Source organism: Botrytis byssoidea, assembly GCF_014898295.1.
Source record: "Botrytis byssoidea strain MUCL 94 chromosome Unknown BBYS_003, whole genome shotgun sequence".
NCBI classification, from domain to species: Eukaryota; Fungi; Ascomycota; class Leotiomycetes; order Helotiales; family Sclerotiniaceae; genus Botrytis; species Botrytis byssoidea.
The window spans coordinates 604,340-629,240 of NW_024065844.1; the positions used below are offsets into that span (position 1 = coordinate 604,340).

The 24,901-nt window shown below is 43.0% G+C and overlaps 9 protein-coding genes across 9 annotated transcripts; 5 read left to right on the top strand and 4 right to left on the bottom strand.

The window, feature by feature from the left end:
* Positions 1-1,384: 1,384 nt before the first annotated feature.
* On the bottom strand, positions 1,385-5,216 carry EAE97_001633 (uncharacterized protein; the record flags this gene model as incomplete). The annotated part of the gene is made up of 7 exons (XM_038872144.1): positions 1,385-1,459; positions 1,648-1,867; positions 1,922-2,375; positions 2,428-2,618; positions 2,671-2,772; positions 2,822-4,348; positions 4,396-5,216. The coding sequence occupies 7 exons, from the start codon at positions 5,214-5,216 to the stop codon at positions 1,385-1,387; spliced, it is 3,390 nt and encodes a 1,129-aa protein (XP_038736702.1).
* Positions 5,217-7,281: 2,065 nt separating this feature from the next.
* EAE97_001634 (uncharacterized protein) lies at positions 7,282-7,589 on the top strand (the record flags this gene model as incomplete). Its single annotated transcript, XM_038872145.1, has 2 exons — positions 7,282-7,393; positions 7,501-7,589. 2 exons carry the CDS (start codon positions 7,282-7,284, stop codon positions 7,587-7,589), a joined length of 201 nt encoding a protein of 66 aa, XP_038736703.1.
* Positions 7,590-9,240: 1,651 nt separating this feature from the next.
* EAE97_001635 (uncharacterized protein) lies at positions 9,241-9,601 on the top strand (the record flags this gene model as incomplete). Its single annotated transcript, XM_038872146.1, has 2 exons — positions 9,241-9,317; positions 9,394-9,601. 2 exons carry the CDS (start codon positions 9,241-9,243, stop codon positions 9,599-9,601), a joined length of 285 nt encoding a protein of 94 aa, XP_038736704.1.
* An 892-nt stretch (positions 9,602-10,493) lies between these two features.
* Positions 10,494-10,735, top strand: EAE97_001636 (uncharacterized protein; the record flags this gene model as incomplete). Its single annotated transcript, XM_038872147.1, has 2 exons — positions 10,494-10,562; positions 10,592-10,735. 2 exons carry the CDS (start codon positions 10,494-10,496, stop codon positions 10,733-10,735), a joined length of 213 nt encoding a protein of 70 aa, XP_038736705.1.
* A 2,026-nt stretch (positions 10,736-12,761) lies between these two features.
* On the bottom strand, positions 12,762-13,447 carry EAE97_001637 (uncharacterized protein; the record flags this gene model as incomplete). The annotated part of the gene is made up of 2 exons (XM_038872148.1): positions 12,762-13,270; positions 13,330-13,447. The coding sequence occupies 2 exons, from the start codon at positions 13,445-13,447 to the stop codon at positions 12,762-12,764; spliced, it is 627 nt and encodes a 208-aa protein (XP_038736706.1).
* Positions 13,448-13,750: 303 nt separating this feature from the next.
* Positions 13,751-15,262, top strand: EAE97_001638 (uncharacterized protein; the record flags this gene model as incomplete). The annotated part of the gene is made up of 3 exons (XM_038872149.1): positions 13,751-13,992; positions 14,054-14,158; positions 14,224-15,262. 3 exons carry the CDS (start codon positions 13,751-13,753, stop codon positions 15,260-15,262), a joined length of 1,386 nt encoding a protein of 461 aa, XP_038736707.1.
* An 846-nt stretch (positions 15,263-16,108) lies between these two features.
* EAE97_001639 (uncharacterized protein) lies at positions 16,109-17,296 on the bottom strand (the record flags this gene model as incomplete). The annotated part of the gene is made up of 5 exons (XM_038872150.1): positions 16,109-16,386; positions 16,458-16,559; positions 16,627-16,654; positions 16,736-16,916; positions 17,002-17,296. 5 exons carry the CDS (start codon positions 17,294-17,296, stop codon positions 16,213-16,215), a joined length of 780 nt encoding a protein of 259 aa, XP_038736708.1. The 3' UTR covers positions 16,109-16,212.
* A 1,544-nt stretch (positions 17,297-18,840) lies between these two features.
* Positions 18,841-19,741, bottom strand: EAE97_001640 (uncharacterized protein; the record flags this gene model as incomplete). Its single annotated transcript, XM_038872151.1, has 2 exons — positions 18,841-19,296; positions 19,469-19,741. The coding sequence occupies 2 exons, from the start codon at positions 19,739-19,741 to the stop codon at positions 18,841-18,843; spliced, it is 729 nt and encodes a 242-aa protein (XP_038736709.1).
* Positions 19,742-21,175: 1,434 nt separating this feature from the next.
* EAE97_001641 (uncharacterized protein) lies at positions 21,176-23,231 on the top strand (the record flags this gene model as incomplete). Its single annotated transcript, XM_038872152.1, has 5 exons — positions 21,176-21,203; positions 21,434-21,510; positions 21,686-21,840; positions 22,182-22,876; positions 23,134-23,231. 5 exons carry the CDS (start codon positions 21,176-21,178, stop codon positions 23,229-23,231), a joined length of 1,053 nt encoding a protein of 350 aa, XP_038736710.1.
* Positions 23,232-24,901: the final 1,670 nt, after the last annotated feature.

A 24,901-nucleotide genomic window follows, 5' to 3' on the forward strand; every position in this document is an offset into this window, starting at 1 on the left:
GAAAGTGGATATGCCGTTTTTCCGAATCGACTTTTCCGTGTTATTGCCGGATTGATTATCCTCGCCCGTACTCATTGCACTTTCCATCTTAGGACAATGAGTATCTCTATAAAGATCTAGCCCTACAAGAAGTATTTCTGGTCCACGAAAGTGACATTCTGATGCATGTGTGATACAGAGAAGAGTCACACAGTTTCGGAGTGGTCTAGGTAACTGATATTAAGTATTGTATCATTGGTCTTTTCGTATATATGTCCAATTATATTGTATGTAGGTAGGTAGTGAAAATATACACACACATATACACATATACATACACATACATATCCGAGGAAAATCCATAAAGGATGAATGTTGGTGATTTACCTATCTATCTATATATACAATATACAATTGATTTGCATTCATACTACTTGTCTACTAGGTACCTATCTATCTACCTACCATCCATCCATCCATACACATTACAACTTCCATCACAGGTACCTACCTAGTACACTCAACTCTCACCCGATATTTATATAATATAAGAATGAAACAAAACACAATCTCATCAAAGCTCTCAACAGATAGATAATAATAAAATGCTATCATATAACAACAAGAACGACAACAACAATAATAATGCATGCTACTTGCTCGCTTGCTTGTTTCCCCTTGCTTGCTTTCATTTGCTGGCGTGCTTCTACCAAGATGATATCGATGATAATAATAACAACAACATAATACGCCCAATCAATACGCAGTACAATGCACAAAGCACAAACCCTACGCTCTCTCCAAACAAAAACGACGTCTTTTTAAAACCAAATAGCGCCTCCAACTATTTCAAAATGCATGCAGGTACGTATGTATATATGTATGTATGTATGTACGATACTCACTAGCTAGTTGCTAACAGTATTTAACTTATCCCGCGATGTCCATACACACACACACACAATGTTAACGCAAAAGACCTTTCCTTCCCATTCTCCAGACATTCAAGATCCGCTCGAGCCGCCATGATAAGATAGACAAAGATGGATATCAACATGAGATGCAATCAAGACGCTTGCCCATCGCACCATTCGCAACGCAACGCAGCCATATATATGTAAATGCAACGACATGGTTTAACCGCCCATAAATAGCCAAAGTCAAAGTCAATGCCAATTCAATATGACCTGACCGACTTCCCAAACCAAACAATGAATAAAAATGATTTCAACTATGATATACGATATCAGATGCGGTAGGTGTATTAGAGAAGTGAGTAATAGAGTTAGATGTATATGACGTATATAAATTGCGAGTATGCGAGTATATCATTCTCTTCTCGAAAAAGAACAAGATAGTATACGCATTTCCCCTTCTAGATTCTTCATATTTGACATTACAAATATCAATTCGAAGCATCCGAGAAGTTCGACTTCTCCTGCTTCAACTTTAACGGTTTCTTACGCAAACTCTTCGGAAGCTATACCATGAGAGAAAAATTATTAGCTACACTCCACGAGGTAGAAAATTATCAATGATGTCAACGCAAAGATAATTCCACTCTCAGTGGTAGATTTACCACCTGATTCGAATAGGTGTGTAAAGTTAACACGAGAAGGAATTAGAGAAACTAGTAAAACCTGCTGCGAAAGTGGTAACTTGACGTGCCTGATAGTCTTTCTCAAGTAGACCAGTGTATTTTCCTGCATTGACCAGGATTTTCATATCGGTATAGAGAGCCGACGATCGTGTTGCCACGATCCCAAGGAAGCTAAGAGTTCTCTTAAGAAGGTCACTGAGCCCTTGCTTATCGAGAATCCCGTCGAATAATGGTCGGAGGATATTATCGTTCCATGCTGCTTGGAGAGTAAGCACGTTGCCCCATTGTCTAATTTGCTGTGTTAGTAGATAGCTCATCCAATATGAGTGCATACAAACTTACGCATGTGCAGTCCCCCATGGATTCGTAACGAAAAGTCTACCCTCGCCTAAACCATGAAAAGCCCTGGTGCTATTAACAAGTGCTTGGATACCATTTTTTGCATAAGCCAATGCTTTCTCGTCGATTTCTTCTGCTGAGGTCGCGTATTTATTGATACTCGGTACCTCAATACCATTTCTGAAATCATCTGAGGCGCGCTCTACAGAGTTTGAGGTTGAAACCGCATGTGAATGTTCTAAGATCTTCAAAACGAAATTCCTGTACGTGATGACCTGAGCGCCGTAGTACTTGGCTCTCATCCGCGCTGTGAGAATGTCACTCGCTGGAGGGTCATTCTCTTGCCAGGTACTTGTTCCTCCAGCTTCTTTCCATCGATAAAGAAATTCTTCTGCGGTGGCTATCGACTCGAAATGGTTGGGATCATGGCGGGTATATACAGAAGGAAATTGAGAGTCTTCCGGAAAAGATTAGTAGTTTTCAACTAATTTAAGAAATACTAAACATACCATTATCGGGTTTGTAGAACATGTTGTGCAATTGATTGAGATGCTTGCGTAGGTAAAGTTGGCCTTGATAACTCAACAAAACCATCTGATCGAAACCTTCTTTCACGGCTTCAACGATATTTGGACTTGGCATATTTTCTTCGAACGTAAGGATTCCGGAATGCGGGCAAGGTAATTCTGCTACAATATCGCTATCATGTGATGTTAGAATTCCGATTTACCGTTTAGACGAGATAGACATACCTTTCAAGTTGTAAGCACGTCCAAAATGCGAAAATCAGCGGATTATCCTTTGCCAGCACGGGGAGCCCATCTTGCTTTAACTTTTTGAAGCGATCCAGTTTCCTAATGTCTATGTTAGCCGTATTTCATTCAGAACCTGGCGAAGACTTACGGTCTCAAAATAACTTGTAAAGCTCTACAAGCCTGATGAATGTACGAATGACTTTCTAAAACCCTTGCAAGTTGTCCGTGATAAAGACCAGCTAGAATATTCACATGGACATGCTGTAGACTGTTTCCTCCAAGTTGATTTCCAATAATATCTGTCGCCAGTGCGAAATATGCCAAGCCGGGAATAACATCCACATTCCTAGGTCTGAAGCCACTTCTTGCCAAATATGAATCGCCTTCTATTGAAGTTCTTCGACTGCGGGGATAGAATCGATCAACATTTTCCTGAGGTGATGGTAATTCTGAAGACTGGGTTGGAGAGCTTTGAATAGGGGACGGATGACCGTTTCGTACAACTGGAGAATTGATGTGACCCCAAGGATTTTCAATATCTTTGTCGGAAGGAAGCTCGGGAATTTTCTGCCTTTCTTGACAAATCTTGCCGAGCGCTAATACCACCAGCACTAAAGCTGTACTGATTGACCGACTGGGATGTCCTGGCTTCACGAATGTCCCGTAACCGCCGGCAACTGAGATTTCTGGAGGTTCTCCAACTCCCGGTGATCTCTTTCGCTTGCTCCCTGGGCTCTCAGGCGGTTTCATACTCACAAAACCAGCATGACTGGTATGTTGCGAGGCCAAGTTCTGAACCTGCTTTGGTTTCGCGGAATCTGATGGAATGGATTTGAGGAAGGACTCGACCAGAGCATCCAGCCGCCTCGGTATCAAAATTGGATGCATAATATTCATGTGCTCCTTGTAACTTTTGACCAAGTCCAAAACTACACTTTTTCGGAAATCAGGCATCCCATCCGACATAATACTGCCAATAACTGGTGGAGGATAATCTGGCGCACTAGATGGTGGCGTCATACCACCCAGTTGACCCCATTCTTCACCAGCCGGAGAAGAAACGTCAGAGCTTGTATCGACTGTAGAATCAGCGTGATCCGTCATAGGATCTCGATCATAGCCTTGAGCCAAATCAATTCCTTCTCCTCTTCCGAATAACCTTAGAAGTCCGCGTCGTTCCTCTTGCAGCATTGGGTATTTTTCGTCTTTCACGTTCTTGGGTAAGCCCCCTCCGCCATTGATCATTTGCTTTACAGAAGGGACTAGTAAGAGCCTAGCTGCGCCCGTCGTGTGATTGACTGGTATTAATGGTTGCCCGGGCGGCACAGGGTCGCCTTCCTCCTCCTCTTCGAGCGCACCAGGCGTGGATCCTTCGAGTGGCTGTACTGGACCTACCACTGGCGGATCTATGAGCGTGGCATCATGAAGAATGTTCGAATTCGAGCCATAAGATGGTCCGAATTCACCATCAGGTAATTGAACATCGTCTCTCCCTTCTTCTTTCATGTGCCCCTCGATACTTGATAGAGGCCGGCCAGCTCCAACTCTTTCCTGTAATTCGTCCACTCGCTTGTTCAATGATTCAAGACCTGTCTGCAAGACATTGAATAACTCTGCATTGCGGTGTTCCAATCGTATCAAGGCCTCGATGATGTCCGTGGAAGCTTTATCGATTCTACAGTGGTCAGCAGCGTATCATTCCAAATATATTTCTGAACCTACGGTTTGGGTGGTGGATCTCGATAATGGCATTCGAAATTCTTCTCTTTACAACTACCACAAGCCGGTCGCCCTTCGTCGCATTTCGCCTTCAGATTGCGACAGCTATCGCATGCCTGAGCCGCGCGTTGCGCTTTCCGAGGCTTTGCAGGTTGAGAATAAGGTGTGACTGAATACTGTTCCCGAGGTGGAGGATGGGGATGACCTTGTGGTGGACCATACATTGACATAGCTCCATCGAATGTCGGTGTCGTCATGGGACTTGTAGAGGGGGGCGGGGGTTGAGGCTGATACATGGGAGGAGCGGGGTTATTATTGTACATCTGCGGAGTGTGTTGCGGAGTATGCTGCGGAGGTGGAGGTTGATCGAATCTTGGTGGAAAAGGCCTTCCTCTTTCTTCAGCGTAAGGGAGGTTTACATGATGATCTGTGCCATTGGTTGTCGGTGGTGGCCTGTGTTGAGGAGGTTCTTCTGAAGGGTCCGGCTTCACGATGGGTTCTCGAGGGCCATTGTGCCCATTGTGTCCATTGTATGAAGGTATGGGAGGTGGTGGTGGGTGTTGATTATGTATATTGTGGTAGACATGCGCATGTCCTGAGTTAGGGCGATGAGGGTCTTGATGTTCTTGAAAGTTGGGGTGGGGAGGTCGTCTATCGAGGGGGTGGGCATGAGAATCGGGACGAGAGAATGGACCGCTATTATAGGGAGGTTGTAAGGGAGGAAGGGCCCTGGAAGGGTTGGGCTGATTGGGCTGCTCGATCGGCCAAGCAGGACCGGGTCCCAATCTTGGTCGCTTTGGATCTGGTTGACCATTGTCCATCATTGCGATTCATACAAAAAAGTTAAGTGACCACAACAGCTAAGGCCATGGACTGCGGTCGAGCGCGGCGGCTTCTTACAGGTTCGAGGGAGAACACAGAGGCGTAGAAGAGTTCAGTGGAGAATCATCTGCGCAAGTATGTATTACGGACTGACGTGTAGGTAATCATGTGTGTGATGTAACGAATGCCGCGCAACTGAGTAGTGAAGGTTAGATGGTATGGTAAACCGGTCTGCTTGAACAGGGTTTGAGATGATCAGCCATGTTTCCCTCGGAAAGTAAGGTAAGGTAAGGTAAGGTAGAGGAGTAATAAGCTATCTAAGAGCTACCCGGGTACCAAGCAAGTGGTCCCTTGAATACAGTTTTGCGCTGGAGCAAGGCGCGACAGAAGAAGTGATAACCATGAGAAAATTTAAAACATACATTACCTTGGATATTGATTAAACCCTTTCAAGTAGAGTTCAAGATCTGCTCTGCAATGCAACTTTCTAGGTTACTTTCATTTATTTCAATTCTTTCTTGCTTGCTTGCTGAGAAAGATTTTATGAATAATGATTCTTGAGGGGGGTTTTCCTTTAGGTTGAGAGAAAATTGGATAAAATAAATAATAAACGAATAATAAATGGATAAATAAAAGGATAATTGGCAATAATTGAACAATCGAATAATCGAATAAATAATAAGTGGTTATCTAGGTCCTGGGATCTTTTGGGGGGGGGAAGGGGGGTGCGTTCGTAAATTGTAAACTTTAATAGCTGAGGCGGGAGGGAGCTAGGATTCAGGGAGTCAAGGATTCTTCTTCTTCTTCTTCGTCTTCGTCTTCTTCGTTTTCTTCGTTTTCTTCGTTTCTCGTTTCTCTTCAAAACTTTCCCTCTTTTTTCTTTCTTTCGCGTGCGTGAAGGTGGGATGGTATTATGTATCCAGCTAATGTATCCTTTTTAGATTGAGTTTTGAGTTTGAGGTTTTCGGATCTAAGAGTAACCTGGTACGTACTTACACCTTAGTCAAGAGCGGGAGTGGGCACGGTACGTTGAGTAGTGTACGAGTAGTGTGAGAGTAGTGAGGTACAGTAAAATGGTCGAATCAGATTTCAAGATGATTTTTGGGATTGCGTTTGTGTATGTATGTAGGTAGTAAGTAGATAGTAGGTAGGTAGGTGAGTATGTATGTGTATGTGTGTGTGTATGTACGTATTTCTAGGATCTCTTGGCGCTTTTTCTTTTCTTCTGTTGCTATATGGATTGTTAGAAGGAGAAGAGAGGAACGAAGAGAAGAGAGGAGCAGAGAGAGACAAGAGAAAGAAAGAAAGAGAGTGCGGACAAGAAAGACAGACAGAGAGAGAGAGAGAGAGAGTATTGTAAATCAAAGCATCAACTATCGCATTGCGCAAATAACAATAGAAATATAATGGACATATAGGTGAGCGAGCACAATATAATCCAACACAATACAATAAAATTCAACACAATATATAAATGAACAGAAACAAAATGGATTCGATTTGCAAAGGAGGCAAAACAGATCGAGCGAGCAAGCGAGCAACCAAACAAGCAAGCAAGCAATTATCCCGAACCAGTCATTTAATGACCGAGGCGTGAGTTTTGTGCAGCAATGGTGGATGGATGATGTTCTGCTTTCTTGCTTGCTTGCCTTCTTGCTGTGGATTGTTGTTGCCGTCTTTGAATGGAAATGGATCCTGCTGATATAGTAGAGATGATTATGATAATGCTAGAAAAGTTAAAATGTCCCGTTTGTGAGTCTCTCCCCACCACAATCATACAGATCAAATCAATCAATCAAATTGTTCAAAAGAGCAAGAAAAGAAGAAAATGAAGAAAAAAACAACCTTGAACCCGTCAAAAAGTTCAAAATAACTCCACTCCAAACTTATTGTTGCCCCCCTCTCTCGTCTCCTTTTCAATCTCAAAAATTAGAAAGAAAAAAAACTCTTGGACTCTAACCTAATTTTATGCCAGCTTGCTTTGATTTTTATTTTCCTTGATTACCAGTAGAGAATTCAATCTTTCGACTTTCGGAAACGATAGGAAAACGCTTCGAAAATCAAGATATGCCACCACGGGAAATCAATGAACAATCAAGCAAACTTCACAAACTTTGGGTTAAAAAGTCCAAAGAGCACGATAAGGATAGAGGTGATGGCTTGATAGGTGAAGATTCAGGTAAAAGGTAAAAAGAAGGTTCATGCAAGTAGGTATCCCCAAAGAAAATCGACGTACTAACCCGTGTCTTCGTGACTTTGAATTTATGGAAGGGGACAAATGTATAGTGCCTGTGCCGGTGTTACTTGATACGGCGCATTCGAAAGCCGTTGAAGATGAAGAAGATACGATCGAGTTGCAAGGCTCAGGAGGCTAGTAGTATGTTGGTATGCTGGTATGCTGGTTGTTAGATGTTAGATGTTGGTTGCTGTCGTATACCCTTCCAAGACCTGCGTTGTTTGATTCGTCTCTCCGACGTCTCTCTTCCGCGTCGCAGCGCACTTTTCGCGATTCAAGATTCGAGTGGTGTTCAATGTCGGTGCAGTGTTCACTATTCAGTATTCACGAAAGCTTTCGTGCCCAGTTACCCGGTGCCAACCACCCGAGAATAGGCGATATAATGCTTTTGTGGGTAGCTAAGGGTGTGGTGTGTGGTGAAGTTGGAAATAGTTTAGATTGACCAGGGGAAAGAAAGTGTAATGTAATTAATGTAAGGTGGGATAATGGATAATGGATAGTCTGTTGGTGCAATGCGAGTATGCTTAATGGGTTGAGACTAGGATGAATGTGATACCTGAGCCGGCTGGAGCTTGATTTGGGCAGTGAGGCGTGGTAACTTGTAACTTGTAAGAAGTTAAAGTATGGAAAGGTGTGCGAGGGGCAAGAGGAGTGCCGGCTTACGGTTGATTGATTCTACGAGCGAGGTAGGTAGTATTAGGTAGGCTGGCTAGCTGGATGAAGATATCAATCGATCAATTCATGCTATTGGAAAATGATGTGATGTCGTGATTCGTGAATGCCACTCGATCAATTAATGATTTCAATTTTAATATCAACATCAATATCAAACTTCTTTCTCATTGCTGTAGCTTGCCATCCATCCATCTGCCAATTGCTTGCTCTCACCCGTCCACCTTTGCATCCCACTACTGCTGGTATCAAATAATGCGACCCCTACGTGATGTAAGCTTTGCCCAGCAGGGTAATTATTTATTTTGTTTTGTTGAGTTAAGTCTATACGATGTCAACGACTGACGAAGGGATGGACGAGGAAGTGATAGATAAAAGGGTCTAGTTCCAGCCATTGAATTTGAATGTCATCCCAAGTGGGACAACCTAGTAGACGATCCATTTCCATTTCCGATATGTAAAAAACTCTGCGTACGAGACGAGACGAGCGAGATTAATAAATGAGCGAAAATATAACATGTCACTGTCGATGAGAAATACAAACCTTGTGTATATTGTACCAACGTCAAAGTACTTAACATATCAGCGTACCACTACATCGCATCTCTTTCTCTCTTCAAAATATACACAACACCAAACTTCCACCCGACGCATCAGCAAAGTCTAGGTTTCTCACAGTAAACTGTTCTCACTATCCCAACAACAACAACAACAATAACAGCATCATCATCATCATCATCATCATCATCACCCTGATAATTATGTCCGGATCTGTGTACACCAGCATGTCGCATCCCAGGAATGAGAGCCAGTAAGCAGAGGATGTAGCACGTCGTCTCAACCTGCCCAATGATAAATGTGGAGGGACTGATAGTCTCGTCTGGTCCTATCTGTAGAACAATCACATCCAATGCATTTTAGCGACTTTATCCAGTGCAGAACAAGCACATTCTCCTCATTCGAAGCTTTCTCGCTTTCTACTGAGAAGGATGCGGGGGCGTCAGTCACTTTCATGTGTATTTCCCATAGCCAAGCTGGAGGCTTGTCAGGTTGTCAGCCTCGAATGTCGTATGACCTGCTCCTTACAACACTCTAAAACAGTAACTTTGACTTTGATCATGGCATATTCAATGTTGCCTGCATATGTAGAAGTACAGATTCCACACTCTCAACTACATGCATTATGGAGTATGGAGTACGTACATGCCCAGCATCCAAATCATAACGTGAAGGAAGCTCTTCGCCATTTCATCATTCTCACATTTTCCCAGATTCCCAGAAATGCTCAAGAAATTCCCACCAGCTTATGATGGACAACAGGCCTCCTGGTCATGGTACATACCGATGCCTTGGACATGGGAGGCACCACTCTTCAGCACCCATTCTTCTACGCACGATGGTCCTGCATCAGGATCCTTCGCCTCATCAAATCCATGGAAATTAATCGGCAATATCTCCATGCCCCAGTTTACTCCCTGAGCCCTCTGTCATGAAGATGAGTTGTGGATATCGAACCATCATTTCATTTTCTGGAAGGAAGGAATTTGCAAAAACAAGTCCCTGGTTGCCTGGGTATCCTCATCTCCTTCCCTGGCGGCCCCGTTGCTGACTTGCTTTGGCTCGGACTTCCTGTGTCTTGGTAAAACAAGAAAAAAATGGAGGCCATCAATTCACAAGAGATTTCTTTCTGGAAGGGTCAAAGCGTGCTAACAATGTCACAAACTCAGTAATTGAAATGTAACCAAAATGTCCACATTGATGATCATATCAAAATCAAGAACTCTCATCACGCAATGTTTTTGCCTCCTTCACCTCTTTTGCCTCTCCTGCCTTCTTTTCTAAATACAAATGATTTCATTTGTTTCTCAATCATATGATTACAACATCTACAATTCCCCGTATCATTTCTTGAGCAAACAGTATCAATCATCCGACTCGAAGAGATCCCAGGCTCCCAGGAAGTGATAAATGAGATCAGCATGGAGAACTGCGGGGACTCTAGCAACTGATCCAACGGCTTTCGGGTAGAGCCCTTAAAGTGCTTCTTTTCCTTCCATGCTCTCCCCCAATCACAGTGTCGTTCCTGAAAATACTTCCCGAGAACATGACGATAAGTACTGGTACACAAAAAACAAAAGTACACGTTCGGCGGAACGGGCGCGAGGCACGGAGCGATACGTTTACTTATGATTTCTAGCCTCCTTCTAGCTCTACTTACTCAAGAATCCGAAGGGTTTCCGTTCATAAGTGAATGATTAGCTCGGCTATTGTTCAACTCGAGTCAGTATTGTACAGGAAAAAACAAAATCTACTCGGAGTCTCTAGGACGATTCTAATTTGCGCCATCGAATGTCTCAGACTCCATGTAATAATGGAACAGATTCAAAAGAAAATAATGCGCATCATCGAAAGAGAAAGAAAGAAATGTTTGAAGGAGACGGTAAATATGCCCCAATCATGTTTCGTAAGCTCCTCCAAGGAGTCGGGCATGAGTTTCAAAGCCTGTTGGCCATATGTAATCGCGATGCCGTACCGGCGTCTAGAAGATATCTGGGACTGAGATTCACGAAATGGTTAGTTCTTGTGCTCACTGTAGAGACCGCGATGCGATGATCGTTACACAAAGGTTGGGTTGGGCATATATGTATGGTACATCGTCGGCGATCAGCATTCGAGGGATACGGAAGATTAATGAACAATAATAGAAATCCCTTGCAAGCGAACCAAATCATCGAAACCAGTATCCCGATGCAACGGCTCCATTGAACTGATGCCCGAACACTCCGCGGCAAACAAGGATATGCCAAATAAACTTTTTCCACGAAGCTTCCTGTCGAAATTCCGGCACGATCTAAGCTCGTTCGCCATTCTTACCCGGTAATGTACTAAACCACGACTTACATATTATCTTGCATCGTATCATTTGCATACGAAGTAGTATGACTCTTGTAAGAGATAGATTTAGACTACGGGGACTCAGCGACAATCGTTACGACTGGATGCGGATCATCTGACGTTCCTGGCGTTCAAACGGACTGTGTTATCCGTACGTAAAGATGTAACCTCACCGCTTCTTCCAAGCTACAGGATCGATGGTGCTGATGGGAAATGCGATTGATCATTTAGGAGGCTGAGGTTATAGCTCGAGAGACTTAAGATGGCCGATAGGAAGATGATAAGACGGCTAAACACTAATTGAAAAGGCGGTGCTTGTTCCATGTAATGTGACTTGTGCCCTGAGTTGTTGATGTTGCTATGCATGTTGGTTAGGTGAAATGTGCGACGAGGAAATCATGTTGCTCATGGTTGCAGATGGTGGTAATTTGCTTTCAGAACCGGTACTCGTTTTTCCATGGCAGATGATAAACTTCCGATGTGACCAATGAGGGTCTTCGGAGGTTAATATGCAAAATGCGCAAATCTTCAACTTTTTTCTGACTCGTTACTTGCATTACCATGAAGGGTATGCAATCATTGCAATGCTGTTAGCGAAGTAAACATGATGGCGATTCTGGAAATCAAAAATCTCAAGCTAGACCTGCATCATTTCGTTTGTCTCACAAAAACACCAATATTTGATATATACAATCCTGGCCCTTATAGACGAACTGTTGGTTGATGCTATCGCATATGAGTTATATGATACGACCAGTATCTGTATACAGTGATTGTATACGTCCGAAACATTCCTTCGTGAAAGAGGCAAATTGCAATGTACCGAATACATGAACTGATAGATAAGAAAACGGTGAACTTTCTCTCAACCCCTCCAAAGGCAAGAATACAAAGAGACTATTGGTGAAACGGGAAGTGTTAAGGCCAAGATTAACCAGGTCTACCTTGTACCATTGTACGGACCTTTTTCCACGTGTCAGCGTAGACGACTTGAATATTCGGACCCTTCGCCCAACCAAAAGCCAACCTTCATCTAATTACCTTACCTTGTTCAACTCGGTCGTTCAAATCTTTCACGCCTAGTTTGACAGAGCTCATTGATGGAAGATTGCTTTCTACCGGTAACCGAGTCAAATTTTCAAGGATTAATTACATTCATTCATTTCTCTTGAGCAAGATAGCTAAACGCTATCCTGAGCTATCAGAGTCAGCCCAAATGTCGGTGTAACACAAAGCATGCAAGCTTACTCAGATGTGTCAAATGAGAACGTGAGTGCCAATTTTGAGATTTGACCAAGGTCGCACAAGTTTGTTTCGGTGTACACCATCAGCTTTGAACGTCCCAATAAATCGGAAAGCTACGGCGAGACACCATCCGCATTGGTTGCCGAAGATACCGATGTAGATGTCGTATCCGGCTGGTCCCTTAACCGTGAAGGGGCTAACTCGATTAAATGAAAATCTATCACGCCACCAAACCTTCTTGTTTATCTCGATCCTACTCGTATAGCTCCATACCCGTGAAATTGGGCTGGTAAAAAGCAGTCTGATAACGAGCCCGTTCGCCGTTCTGATATCCTGACTGGTCAAATTTTCTTCTTCCGTCAATCATATTGAACCCTTGAGTGTTGGCTGTAGTCCAAAATAGCTCGTCCAAACCCAGTGTGACAGCAACCCCAAATCGCCCGAGATCGTAGTCTAACGCTCTGTGTCGTGGCTGTCTAATATCTACGTATGCTTGATTTCAACCCGATCCATTGGAATGATCATCATGGACGCGCCTTCTCTTAGCGGGCCTTTTAGCTTCTAGGGGTGAGCTGACAATGCTGCCTGTTCGAGAGCGTCGACCGCGTCCAAGAGTATTGGTATTGAATTCCTCTCCCTCCGTAAAAGTCAGGTCACCCGTTTCTCCTAGGATCTCTCGAGATGCTTCTTCCATCAAAATACCCAGTCCTATCAAAGCCGTTTCGTCCATACTGCGCCAATCTATAGACCCTCCCTCTGCAGTTGCACGAGAATAGAAATCTGAAGCATAGGTATGAAGTGACTTTAACAGATCGGAGTCTGGCAACCCCTTCGGAGACTCTCGCTCATTTGCAAAATAGATGTCCGATTCGGCATACCTGGTTGGCGCATTTTTGCTCCGAAACAACACAGCTTCGGGAGGCACAGCGCTTAAAGAGGACGATGTAGTATCCCGCGTTGAGGAGACAACGACACTCCTAGGAATGAAACCTGCTGCGGAAATCCGACCTGGCCCATATGTCAGTACGTAACTTTATCTCCGATGAATGTCGTGTTTGGAACGTTACCTGCAACAGCGTCGTAAACGGATGGTTTTCTTGTTCGTGAAACCTTGTCCCCTTCTATTGATTTTTCTTCAGTATTTGGATTGATAAAAGTATTCTGTGAAAATGCCTTTGAAGTCATAGTGTCCTTCAATTTCCAAATGTTGATGTCTAGAATGTGAAAAATGAATAAGAATCGTGAGAGCTGAGTCTACCCAGCTAGAGCGCTTGAGAAATTTAGCTCAGTATGACGATGATCAAACGACCCCGCGTAATTTGTACCGTCGCGTCGCAATCCTTTCAGACTTTACTCCTACATAAGCAACACTTCTCAGTGCATCATCATACAGGTAGTAGATATTGACATTGAGGTTTATCATTACCACCTACCTATGTCCTCCAATTGATTCTTTTCGAATACAAGATTCTATCGTACACCAAATGTATGAATCAATTGATCTTTGATCGATCAACGGGCAATCTTGGCCCAAATGCCTTTGCTCGCATTCAAACTACTCAATTAATCCATGCGATTTCACCAGCTCCAAAAGTAAAATTCAATGGTGGTGAAAAGCCTCCAGCGACTATAGCTTCAGGTACGGAAGCTCGAGATTACGAGCCAGCGAAGATATGGGCGCACCAAATAGGAGTAAGCGCCCTGTCAATAGATAGATTTGATGGAAAGATGTAAGAGTGAAATGAATAATGGTATTTATTGAAACTTCTGGACTGACGTGAAGATATATAGTCTTCTTTCTGGTGGTGCAGATGCATCAATCAAAGTTTGGAATCTTGATCAAATCCCCACCGGGGCATCAGAATATACATTCCGACCAACCGGAATGATCCCCAGGTATTTTATACATTTCTATCATTGTGCCTAACAGTTGGGAAGCATCCACTAACTCGGGTCTGCAGGAGTGCTTCCGCGCATCAATATGGCATTACACATCTTAGTTTCTATCCTTTCGATTCTGCTGCGTTTCTCTCTTCGTCGTACGATCATCATCTCAAACTATACTCCACGGAGACTCTCCAATTATCCGCAGACTTCGATCTAGACTCTGTGATCTATTCACATGCCGTATCTCCCATTGCACAACACCTTTTGGTGGCTTGCGCGACTCAACATCCAGCTGTCAGGCTCGTAGATCTTCGGTCTGGCGCAAGTACACAGTCATTAGCTGGACATCACGGAGCTATTCTCTCAGTCGCTTGGCATCCAAATGTTGAGCATATACTAGCTAGTGGGTGTGTAGATGGTACGATTCGTGTCTGGGATGTTCGAAAGAGTTCTGGCGCAGTGGGCTTATTGGATTTGGAAGATGCAATTGGGATGTCAACTATACATGGGATGGCGGGTGGTCGATCAAGAGCTTCTGCCAAAGCTCATACTGGAGCTGTCAATGGTCTTACGTGGACGGATAATGGGAACTATATCATATCTGCAGCACAAGATGAACGGATTCGAGTCTGGGATGCAGCTACGGGTGCAAATACTCTCGCAAGCTTTGGTCCAACGATCAAGAATGGACACCTCTCAAATCTACCTATAGTAGTGTCGCCCACAGCACTAACACCCCCCATGAAAGAGCTTCTATTTTTCCCCAATGAAAAAGAAATTCTTGTTTTTGAACTTCATGAAGGTCGTCTTCTCAAGCGACTGAAAGTTCCTGGTCCCACTGTTGCAGCATTGCGATCTCGAACTGGTGAGCGAAATATCCGGAATCGTATCACGGCAATGGCGTGGAGAGAACCGGTTGATGGTATATATTCTGCTCATTCAGATGGACAGATTAGAGCTTGGATACCTAGGACTGCAGAGGATATTCAAATGGATCGTGAGGAAGAGGAGGAAGGCAAGACTCATGGTGAGGATGAAAGGGGGAAGAGGAAGAGAAATGTTCTCGATGATGTGTTTAGAGATCTGACAAGACAGAAGATAACTTTTGGTTAGGCGATTCATGTATCTTAAAAATGCTTCTTCAATGACTCGTTATCACGCTGGCTTGAAAATGTAATGTTCACCTGAATGCGTACTGTAAGGCTTAGTGGCTTCCTAAACTGGACCCTCAGATTGCACCCTCAAACTACACCTTGTTAGAACTTCTTCAACGTATCTCTATTGTCAATTTTTCTTTGAAGCTGCGAGGCTCACCAGCAAAATTTAGTCTTCGCTTGTTATGCTAAATCTGCTTCCGACCAGAACTCGATGCTCATCTGGGAGGATTTCTAAATCTCATCCTGGAGGTTCGTTATACAAACTTCTTCCAGATGCGTTCCGGAGCTCAAAGAGCATTACACATACTTTTGCCACATCATTTTACTCTTAGAACTATCAGCTTTTGTGTTATGACCTGAACACATACTAAATTAATAACTCTCATCTTTCATCACAAGCTATGAGCTAGCTCACTTTGTTTTACGTTTGTGATTATCTATTTCAAGACTAACATTTACAAGTTATAGAGAAAGGGCTTCAACAGCTCGATTGTTATACTAAATCTGTTCCTGCATATCTGAAAGCCTTTTAAAGTAATTCATATTCGAGAAAACTTCCAGTTTGCCATCCCCTGCCTCTCCTCAGTATATGCATGCTCTTTTGATGTTCACAAGGCCTTGCTTATAATTTACTTCAAGTACTGTCTCTTACGACAAGAAACCGAGTTTCAGAGAAGACTTAATTAGGTCTATTACTCAGTGTGTCATCTGCTTATTTGAATTAGACTAATTTCTTAATATCAATGCCTGGCACGGTTAATGAATGTGATATTGGTTTGGTAGTAGGAGTTGGAAATTTTAGGAAAGTATGCATTTACACATTTACGAATGCTCATTGAAATCTATGATATCAAAGCTCACATCTGGAATTTCTCTTGGGTAATAATGCCTCGTTCCTCTAAAAGCCTATTTTCCCAAATGAATTCCCCCATCAATGATAGAGTTTGTGCCAGTGGCACTTTCGCTCTCGGCTAAACAGTATATCTGTCTAGCAACCTCTTCAGCGGTTGCGAGTCTTCCTAGTGTGCTCTTTTTCTTCACTCCTTCTACTTTTGATTCGGGGAATTGGAGACCCCAGTCCTGTGGTAATATAAGTTAGCTTGGTGCCGTGTGATATGGTTGAGGACGGAGGCAATAAATATTTGACATACAGTGAGCATCAATCCCGGTGAAACAGAGTTTACTCGTATTGTTGACGTGAGGGCCAACGACTTGATGAGATGTATCTGTGCAGCTTTTGTCACAGAATACGCCTGGAAAGGGACTCGTCAGCGCTATTGCCTTACTCATGTTTATCGAATTCTTGAGTTATGAACATACCATGGAGCTCCCACCTGGTTTCACACCCCTGATGTAATCTCATTAGCCCTTATGAATCCAGCACATCCAGATCACGAGAATACAAGTAGACGAACAAGAGATTACTCACGCAATACTAGCTGTTGATATGAAACTTCCATCAGTTTTCTCTAGATATAGCTTCACAGCATGGAAAAGCCACAGATGAGACTTCACATTCATGTTGAAACATCGATCCCAATCTGCTTCAACAAGATTGTCATCTAGATCTTGAAAATTGCGAATCTGAGTCCAGCCATGATTGGAGACAACTGTTCTATCAGATTAGTCCTCTTCATTCCCAAATCCAAAATACTAATCGATCGAGAAATCGAGAAGTTTGAGATATAAACACACCAACATCTAATCGTCCCCACTTCTCCACACTCTCCTTGACCAATTTCTCCACTTCATCTTTCTTTGACATATCGGCCTTTATAGCTGTGACTACATCTTTATCTTCACTATCTGGAAGTTTTCTCCGAGCAAGATCTCCCAGTTCACCAGCAAGATCTTGCGCTTTGTCATGACCGGAGTGGTAATTGATGATTACACGAACGCCGTGTGATGCAAACAGTCGAGCAGTAGCAGCGCCGAGCCCGGCTGAAGAAGCGGTTATCAGGGCTACAGATGCTCGCGTTAAAGGTGCCATTTTTGGGGTGAAATTTGGATGGAGGGGCGAAATCAGGATTGAAGTGAAGTGAGGGAGGGGCGGAAATTACCCCACTGTCATGCATGTGCCCCGCACTTTCCGATTCTGTCATGTTTGTGATACTGTTATCTTGGGAAATTTGACATATTAAGTGGCTTTAGATTGTTAGCTTGAATCTCGAACTATCTGAGACCTGATGTGGATTTCATAATATCATAGAGGTCTGCTCATGTTCTCATAAATCATCCTTTCCTTACTTCTTCTTTGCTTTCGAACTCTTAGTCTCATGTAGAGCTTGTTAAATCTTCTTCCAGAAACTAGTTTGGTACTAATCTATTGGTCTAGACTCGTGCAAAACTACAGTTCTATACCTAGGTACTTGTAATTTGATACCTATATGTCTATATTGCGATTCACTCTATATCACTCTAGAGAACCGCCTTTCATAATTGGAAAAGACAAGGTTTAACCCCAGGCCCACCAATATTTTCAAAGACTTCGAGATTGCAAAGCCATTAGTATACATCAGCACTCTTTTTGCAACTAAGCCAAAGTGCTATTCTACAATATCTAGAACTTATCTTAACGATGCCACCCCTCCGTTCAAGTCCGAAATACTCATTCAGAACGCGGTTTTGAACGTGGAACCTCTTGGCAATAGCATTTGCGTCTCCAAAATTTGTTCTGGTGTTACATGTAAGAGTATCTACAGCAAAGATACTACTGTGGGCTGGTTGGGGGTGTAGCGTTTGCGCTGTAGATGTATCTTGTGGTTTGAAGGAAAATCCGTAGACTTCGAATAACGATGGCGAGGTTATGGATGGTGGGAGGATGAAAATGAAATGGGAATTCTGAATGAAGGTCCGTAGAACAGCACGGGAGAGGAAAAGGAAAACGTACAAGAGGAGTGATGTGTGCGATTCATGACTTCATTATAGTACGTCTGATAAGAGAGCGAAGAGTGAAAAACCTATGAGGTGAGAATGGCTCTCTGAAGCATCTTTACCATTGTACGATACGACTGGAAGATTACTTCTTATTCTGCTTTTGTGAGAACAGGACAGGTTTTATACTGTGAGAAAAAAGGATGGAAGTTGTTAGGAAACATTCACATCGATTTGGAAGATAATCTTGCATGGTTTCATTAGGTATGTTTATTCTTTTCCCATATGTGAAAAGAAAAGAAGATCGTGAGTGACATATACAAGATGATGCAGATAGATCTCGCAAAAGCCAGGCCAGCCCATAATATTTTACCCCAAAACCTGTCATATCTTTGTAGAGAGGAGTGAGCTGATTCTTTTGTAATACAGCTTACAGTCATTATGCATTCCAACGCCGTAATTTTGTGTCTGCTCGAGTAGGATGCTCAAGTAGACATAACCGTAGTCCCATTTTTAATTATACACTTTGTACATCATGATTCCTCCGCTGAATTCCGTTCATTACTCCAATATATATACGGAGTAAACTTCTTCATTACTCTATGCGCCGAGCAATGCTAGGTTTGCGTTCCGCAAAATGTAAAACTTGGTTTACAGTATTCAAGTATTCTTGACAACGCCGACCTTGGCAGCTCTCAAGATTCTTCCATTGAGCTTAAATCCCTTCTGTTGGGTGTGGAAAACTGTACCATCCTCCTTTCCTGCCATAGGAGTCATGAAAGTAGCCTCGTGTTCATTTGGGTTGAATTTCTCGGACTCGACTGAAGGATCGAATCTTTCCAAACCATGCTTCTTCAATGTTGACATGAGGATGTTCTCGGTCATCTTCAATCCTTCGTGTAATGTGATCAAGTCTTGTTGGTGCTCATTGCGTTCTTCGGCAGAAACGGAGAGCTTCTCTGCGGGAACAGTTGTAAGAGCTCGATCAAAGTTGTCAACACTGTCAACAAGATCTTTGGCAAATTTTTGAATGGCAAAGTCCTTGGCAGCTTGCATATCTCGTTTTGTGCGCTCTTGGAGGTTGCGGAATTCGGCGATGGAGCGGAGGAGCTTGTCCTGTAACGTGGGGTTAGTCAAATGCTCTTGAACAGGTAATTGCAATTCCTTTGCCACCAGATGAGGGTCGCAAGCTCATATCCCATAAGTCTTAATGCCGAAGTGTTCAGCATAATGAGTGTAAAGCAGTAGTAAGGAAGCAGATCAATAATATTGAATTGGAAACACAAACCTTTAATTCAAGAATCTCCTTATCCTTTGCCTCCAAAGCCTTCTTCGATGGGTCTTCTACTTCAGCATCCTTCTTCTCTGCTGCTGGCTCATCCTTCTTGGCCTCTGGTTCCGTAGCATAGAATCTCCTTTCTTGGAATTGCCTCGACGCAACTTGCGCGGCCAGCGAAGTATTATTGTGGAATTGAGAACGCAAAGGTTGTCTTGCAGCTGAGCTGCGAAGGGAAGAGCTCAAAGCTCGAGATGATTGACGGAGTAATGTTCTTGAGTTCATTGTGTCGTCGTTGTAAGGTAAAGTATGGAGGCAAATCGAGTAAGTGAGCACCAAATTTTTCGATTGATGGGAGACATCGGGATGGAAATTTTTAGTGTGGTTTTGGGCGGTCTGGGGTGGCAGTAAGCGATCATCATCTGACGACATTTGAGTTGCCTCGCTTCACAAATGGAGAGGAAGTTAGTCAACAACAATCAAATCCATCTCAATTGAAAACAGGCATGAAGGTAAAGCCAAAATACTCAAAGAAATATGGAAACATAGCACATATTCCACGAATGTGTCCAACCATTTGACAGAATTGCAATGTTGCTGGGTAATTAGAGATGCAAAGTATGTGTGTGCATTCCTTTCTTGACCTGCCTGCTGCATCAGAATGGTTGAAATGGAGAGTCATATAGGCGCAGGCATATGGATTTCATATGAGCTACTATGCTATCAAGATATGCCATATAGGGTTATGATTATTCTCCCTTGCTGGAATATCTCTAGGAGGTCTATGCAGTTCTCTCCAGGCAATAAAGTCTTATTTTAACCTTCATAATGCTTTCTACCTAGACCATTCTTGGGTCATCTTCATCCAGATACTTTGTGAAAGTCCTCTTTGAAACACAACCATGATCTGGTCAACTTCTTCAGTTCTTGTTATCACGTGCTCAGAGTTTCAAGGGTTTTGAGGTTAAAGTGATGTCAAAGTAGGGAGGGTCAAACGTAGATGGAAACTCCTGAAACTAGTGAGTATCCGATCAGAAAGGTGATACTAAGACTGCAGTGTTTAGATCTGCGACAAAACGAATTAATCAGAGTCCCTATCTGCAGATGGGTTCCATATGCCACCGTTTATCAGACAACACATGAAAACTTCACGCAGTTTTCACAATCGGATTGTCATCTAATCACTTTTGTGTTTCCCATCAACAGGTGTGAACAGCAATTTTCTTCATAATAAGAGATTGTGATTGTTTTGAAAAGCATATACAAACAGACAGCACCCATTATCTAGATGTCTACCACTACAACTACGTCCAGTATCAACCTTCATTTGATCTGGACCTCCACTTTCACCTTCAAAACTTCTCCTTTAAATTACCGAGAGATTGCTAACACAATAGAAGGCCGTTATCGGTGATAATTGTTTCGGAATTGGAAGTCACCGCCTCATTTTAATTTTAGATCATACTGCCTACTTACCTAGGTAGGTACGAATTTTAAGTACAAATTGAATATCAAGTATCCACCCGATTTCTATTCACTCTCTCGGTTACCCAACCTCCAAATACGATACTTGATTTGGTAAATTTGCAAATCTCTTTTTGGAAGAAAAGTCTTTCAACCCCGACCAATATCAGTTCTCTAGAGAGTGTTTATCATCGAGACATCTCTCTTCTCTACTTAGTACCAATCTTTACTGGTTTTCCTGTGAAGAAAACATAGATGGAGCCAAAAGAAAATAAGTTACCATGTACGTTATCGATAGAGAAGAATTCAGCTGACTTTCCACATGGGAGATCGAGATGCTCGAGGATCTGACTGAGTATCAATCTCGGGACAAGAACCCAATGAAACAATATCAAATCGGCATTGATAATAAGCTAGACTCTCGAGCTCCTTACTATTCCATGTGGAGTGATTCTATGTGGATTGGTTCCTGTGAATTTTTTGACTTTGTACTGACCTTTTGTTCTTTGATAGGTGGTAGTCAGACTAGCACTCCTACAAACACAACCTCTCCCAATTCTCCAAAAGATGATTCTGTTGGTAGATTGACTGTAAGTATCCTCCTGTCCTAATCCCATTTTCTTCTCATCTTCCAGACCTCTATTCTGATTTGAATTCAATTTTGTATTCCCAGACTTCACACCTTGAAATTCTGAGCATTGGCACTATTCCAAACCGCGGCCATTTTATTCGTCCTAAACAACCTATTGCTAACTTCTCTTCAAGCGTCAATCATCCATTCGAACACAGACTGATAAGACTATCCCTCTACGTAAGATGAGCCAGGAATTCGACGCGTTTTCTCAGAAAGTTGGTATAACTTCCTTGGAAGAAGCAAAGCATCACCTTCAAAACCTTGGTCCTGTACCTAAACTCCCCAAGTAAGTCTTGAACTTTCCGCAATCTTATCCCTTCACTCGTTTCAGTCGTCATTTTGTTCCTTTGCCAATCAGTGGAGCATGAATATGTTCGTACTTCAATCTGTTTTACTACGGGCGATTACGAGATTATTTTATGTTTTGTCGTTTGCCACGTCTTCTCCTAAGGATGCATTTTATGTATTCGCAGAGCAGCTTTTCTTCTTCATACGGCATAAATACTTTGTTCTAGACGATGCCCTCCCTTGCTGTGTCCCCAATACTTCTGTCTCTTCGATAACCACTCCTACCGGCGTTCTTATAAGCACTCTCGGTTATCAAGCATAGCTGACCACTTCAATTAGTCCCGCGGAAATTGAAATCCGCAAATTGGTAGAGCAAGAGGAGATTAAGATCATCCAAGAGGAGCACAAGTCCATCAGACGTGATTCTGTCAGCTTTTTGAAGCGTCGCACTTCTGAGCGCAAGACTAACCTCGCTACACCAACCCTGACGATCACAACCGAATGTTTCAGAAACTCTCCAGTGCTTTCTCCAGCAGTCTCTCCAGCACGCTCCCCAACGCCACCCGATTCTGCTGTGACACGCATAGAGTTGGCAGCGCCAATCTTGGGTTCGAGTTCCACTGCGAATTTGGTCGCCTCCTCTGATACTCTTCAACTTGATAAAGAGCAGACCGTTCCAGCCCGGGATACACCTATCATAGCGTATACTGGACCTTTTGGCATTAGCAACCTTGTTCTGACTCCAATTGAGCAAGAAAATACCACCAGCCAAGGTCACGCAGATGAGCATGCTACTAAGAACGTTACGTCATCTTCTAGTAGATTAGCTACACCTGTATTCCCTCCTCGTGTCTCCAGCATGGCCCCACCTCCACCAACTGTCGTCGCTGGCTGGGTAAGTGACGGATATACTTCTAATTACGGAACTCCACCAACTTCAGCTGCGCAGACAATGGGAGCACACCCTTGGCAAGATAAAACTGCTAGCTTTACAGTCACTCCTATCGTCTCCTCTTCTGGCCAATCGGACACTCGTAAGTTTTCCCGTTTGATTAATATCGCAATTTGTCTCTCCAGTTACAATATTTCTCTGCTTTGTTTTCTCTCTTTTCTATTTATACCAGGTCAACCCTAACACAGCTACTCAGTAGAGTGGTTTTCTGGTGTCCTATTTAGTTCCTCTCACAGTTCTTTAGCTGGTAGTCGCGAGGCTACCTCAGATCTTATCTCTAGCAGTGATGGCTCTGAGTTTGAGTTTGGCAAGAGAAGAGCTAATAATGGCCTGTGGCAGAAATGGAGCTTGAACACAAGAAAACCAATCCTGATGCCCTTAATGCTGATGGAGTCGAGAGTTCTGATGGTACTAGCGGTGTGTCTCCGCAACAGTAAAAGGACTCGAGAACGTCGATGGCAGATGACTGGATCAGATCAACTTGCAAGCACGGCCAGGATTTTTCAATTACGACTCTTTCTGCCAAGTTTTGCCTACTTCCTCAGTCGTCCCGTCAGCCTATTTGGTCCTTCATACACATAATATTACCGCCACGACTCCTATTTTACACCTGCGGCATGTCTTTTTCAGCAATATACCCCCGGCGTTGGGCGCATTCGATTTTCAAACTTTGAAACCTCCATCTCGCTCTCAGCTTCCTTCCATGGATGATAGATAGAGTTTGGGTGGATGGATATCTGTTTTCTTTTTATGCGATCTTTGGGTTAAGTTCTGACAGGTGGTCTTACTTTCCTCTAATTTCTACTTTCGATGTATTTCCGGCCAGGATAGACAAGATGAGCAGACTAAGGTGCGTGCGCCTTTTGTGCTTAATCTCGCTTGATTCACAGCATGGGATGGATAGAACAAAATCTGCATCATATCGAACCAAAGATTCATAGAGATTGAAGATTCAAGGAAATGAGAATTTTGATATGTTACTTGAAAGTATGGACGTTTAAACCATTTTACTTTGCGTTTGAGTGAGTGACTGTACTGATAGCCGTTCATCATGACAATATGTTTGAAACCCACTAGAATAATATCTCATCAGGACAGGTAATTTCCCTTCTTCCCCTCAAAGAATAGCCCGTATACCTGCATACCCACCTCTCCTTTCTTTGAGCCCCAATACTCAGACTCCCAGTTCTCTTAACCTCAAACTCACCTAACGTTTCAAACTGTGCATCACGTCAGCTTCTCGCCCCCTACCCCCTACCCGCTATCAACTAACCTTCCATAGGTACCTAACTTTCACAACACCATCTCTTTTTTCATCCTCCACACCCCCTCTCTACTATCTAATTCCTACCTATTCAAAAAATCAAAAATCAAAAATCCACACCCCTAGTGTTAAACATCCTCCAAACCACGGCATTTAGCAAGGAAGCAGCGAGGATTCAAGTCAAATGATCAATACTGTTATGTTATGTTAAAATCTATAGCCAATACAGCACGCATTAAAGCCACTCACCATTTGTTCATGATTAGACTGCAAAATTACGGAACTACTACACAGGTATGTAGAAATGTGCTTTGCTATAGAACACTCATCAATGTTAGATGCTACAAACGATGTTCGAACAAAACCGACAATAACAATGTAAGAATAGAATTTTAGTGTCTACAAAACCATATGAACTTACTACTCTTCCATTCAATATGCGGGAAATCGTAATTCAGAGAATTGCTAGGAGTGCAAGGGTTGTAGTTCACAGCTACTCACTTGGATCATCTGAATTTTTTGTCTCTTTGCCTACCTATACATTTACAATCATTCAGGTCATCAAAAGCACAAGGTTAATAGAACAATATGAATTCTTCTATCTACTATGATGAGTTCCACCGCGCAGGTAGAAAGTAACTTCCCAAGAAGCACTCCTACCGGCCTCATGAGTTCACTACAGACGGAAGCCTAAGCTACGCCATCGGTGAATCATGAAGATGCAATGCGAATGTAATCTCTTTTTGTTTTCCGCTGTATCGTATTCATACCACTCAAGTATCACCCATAGCCATTGAAGACTGACACCCTCTCTAATATGTGTGACCTTTCATGTGGCGAATA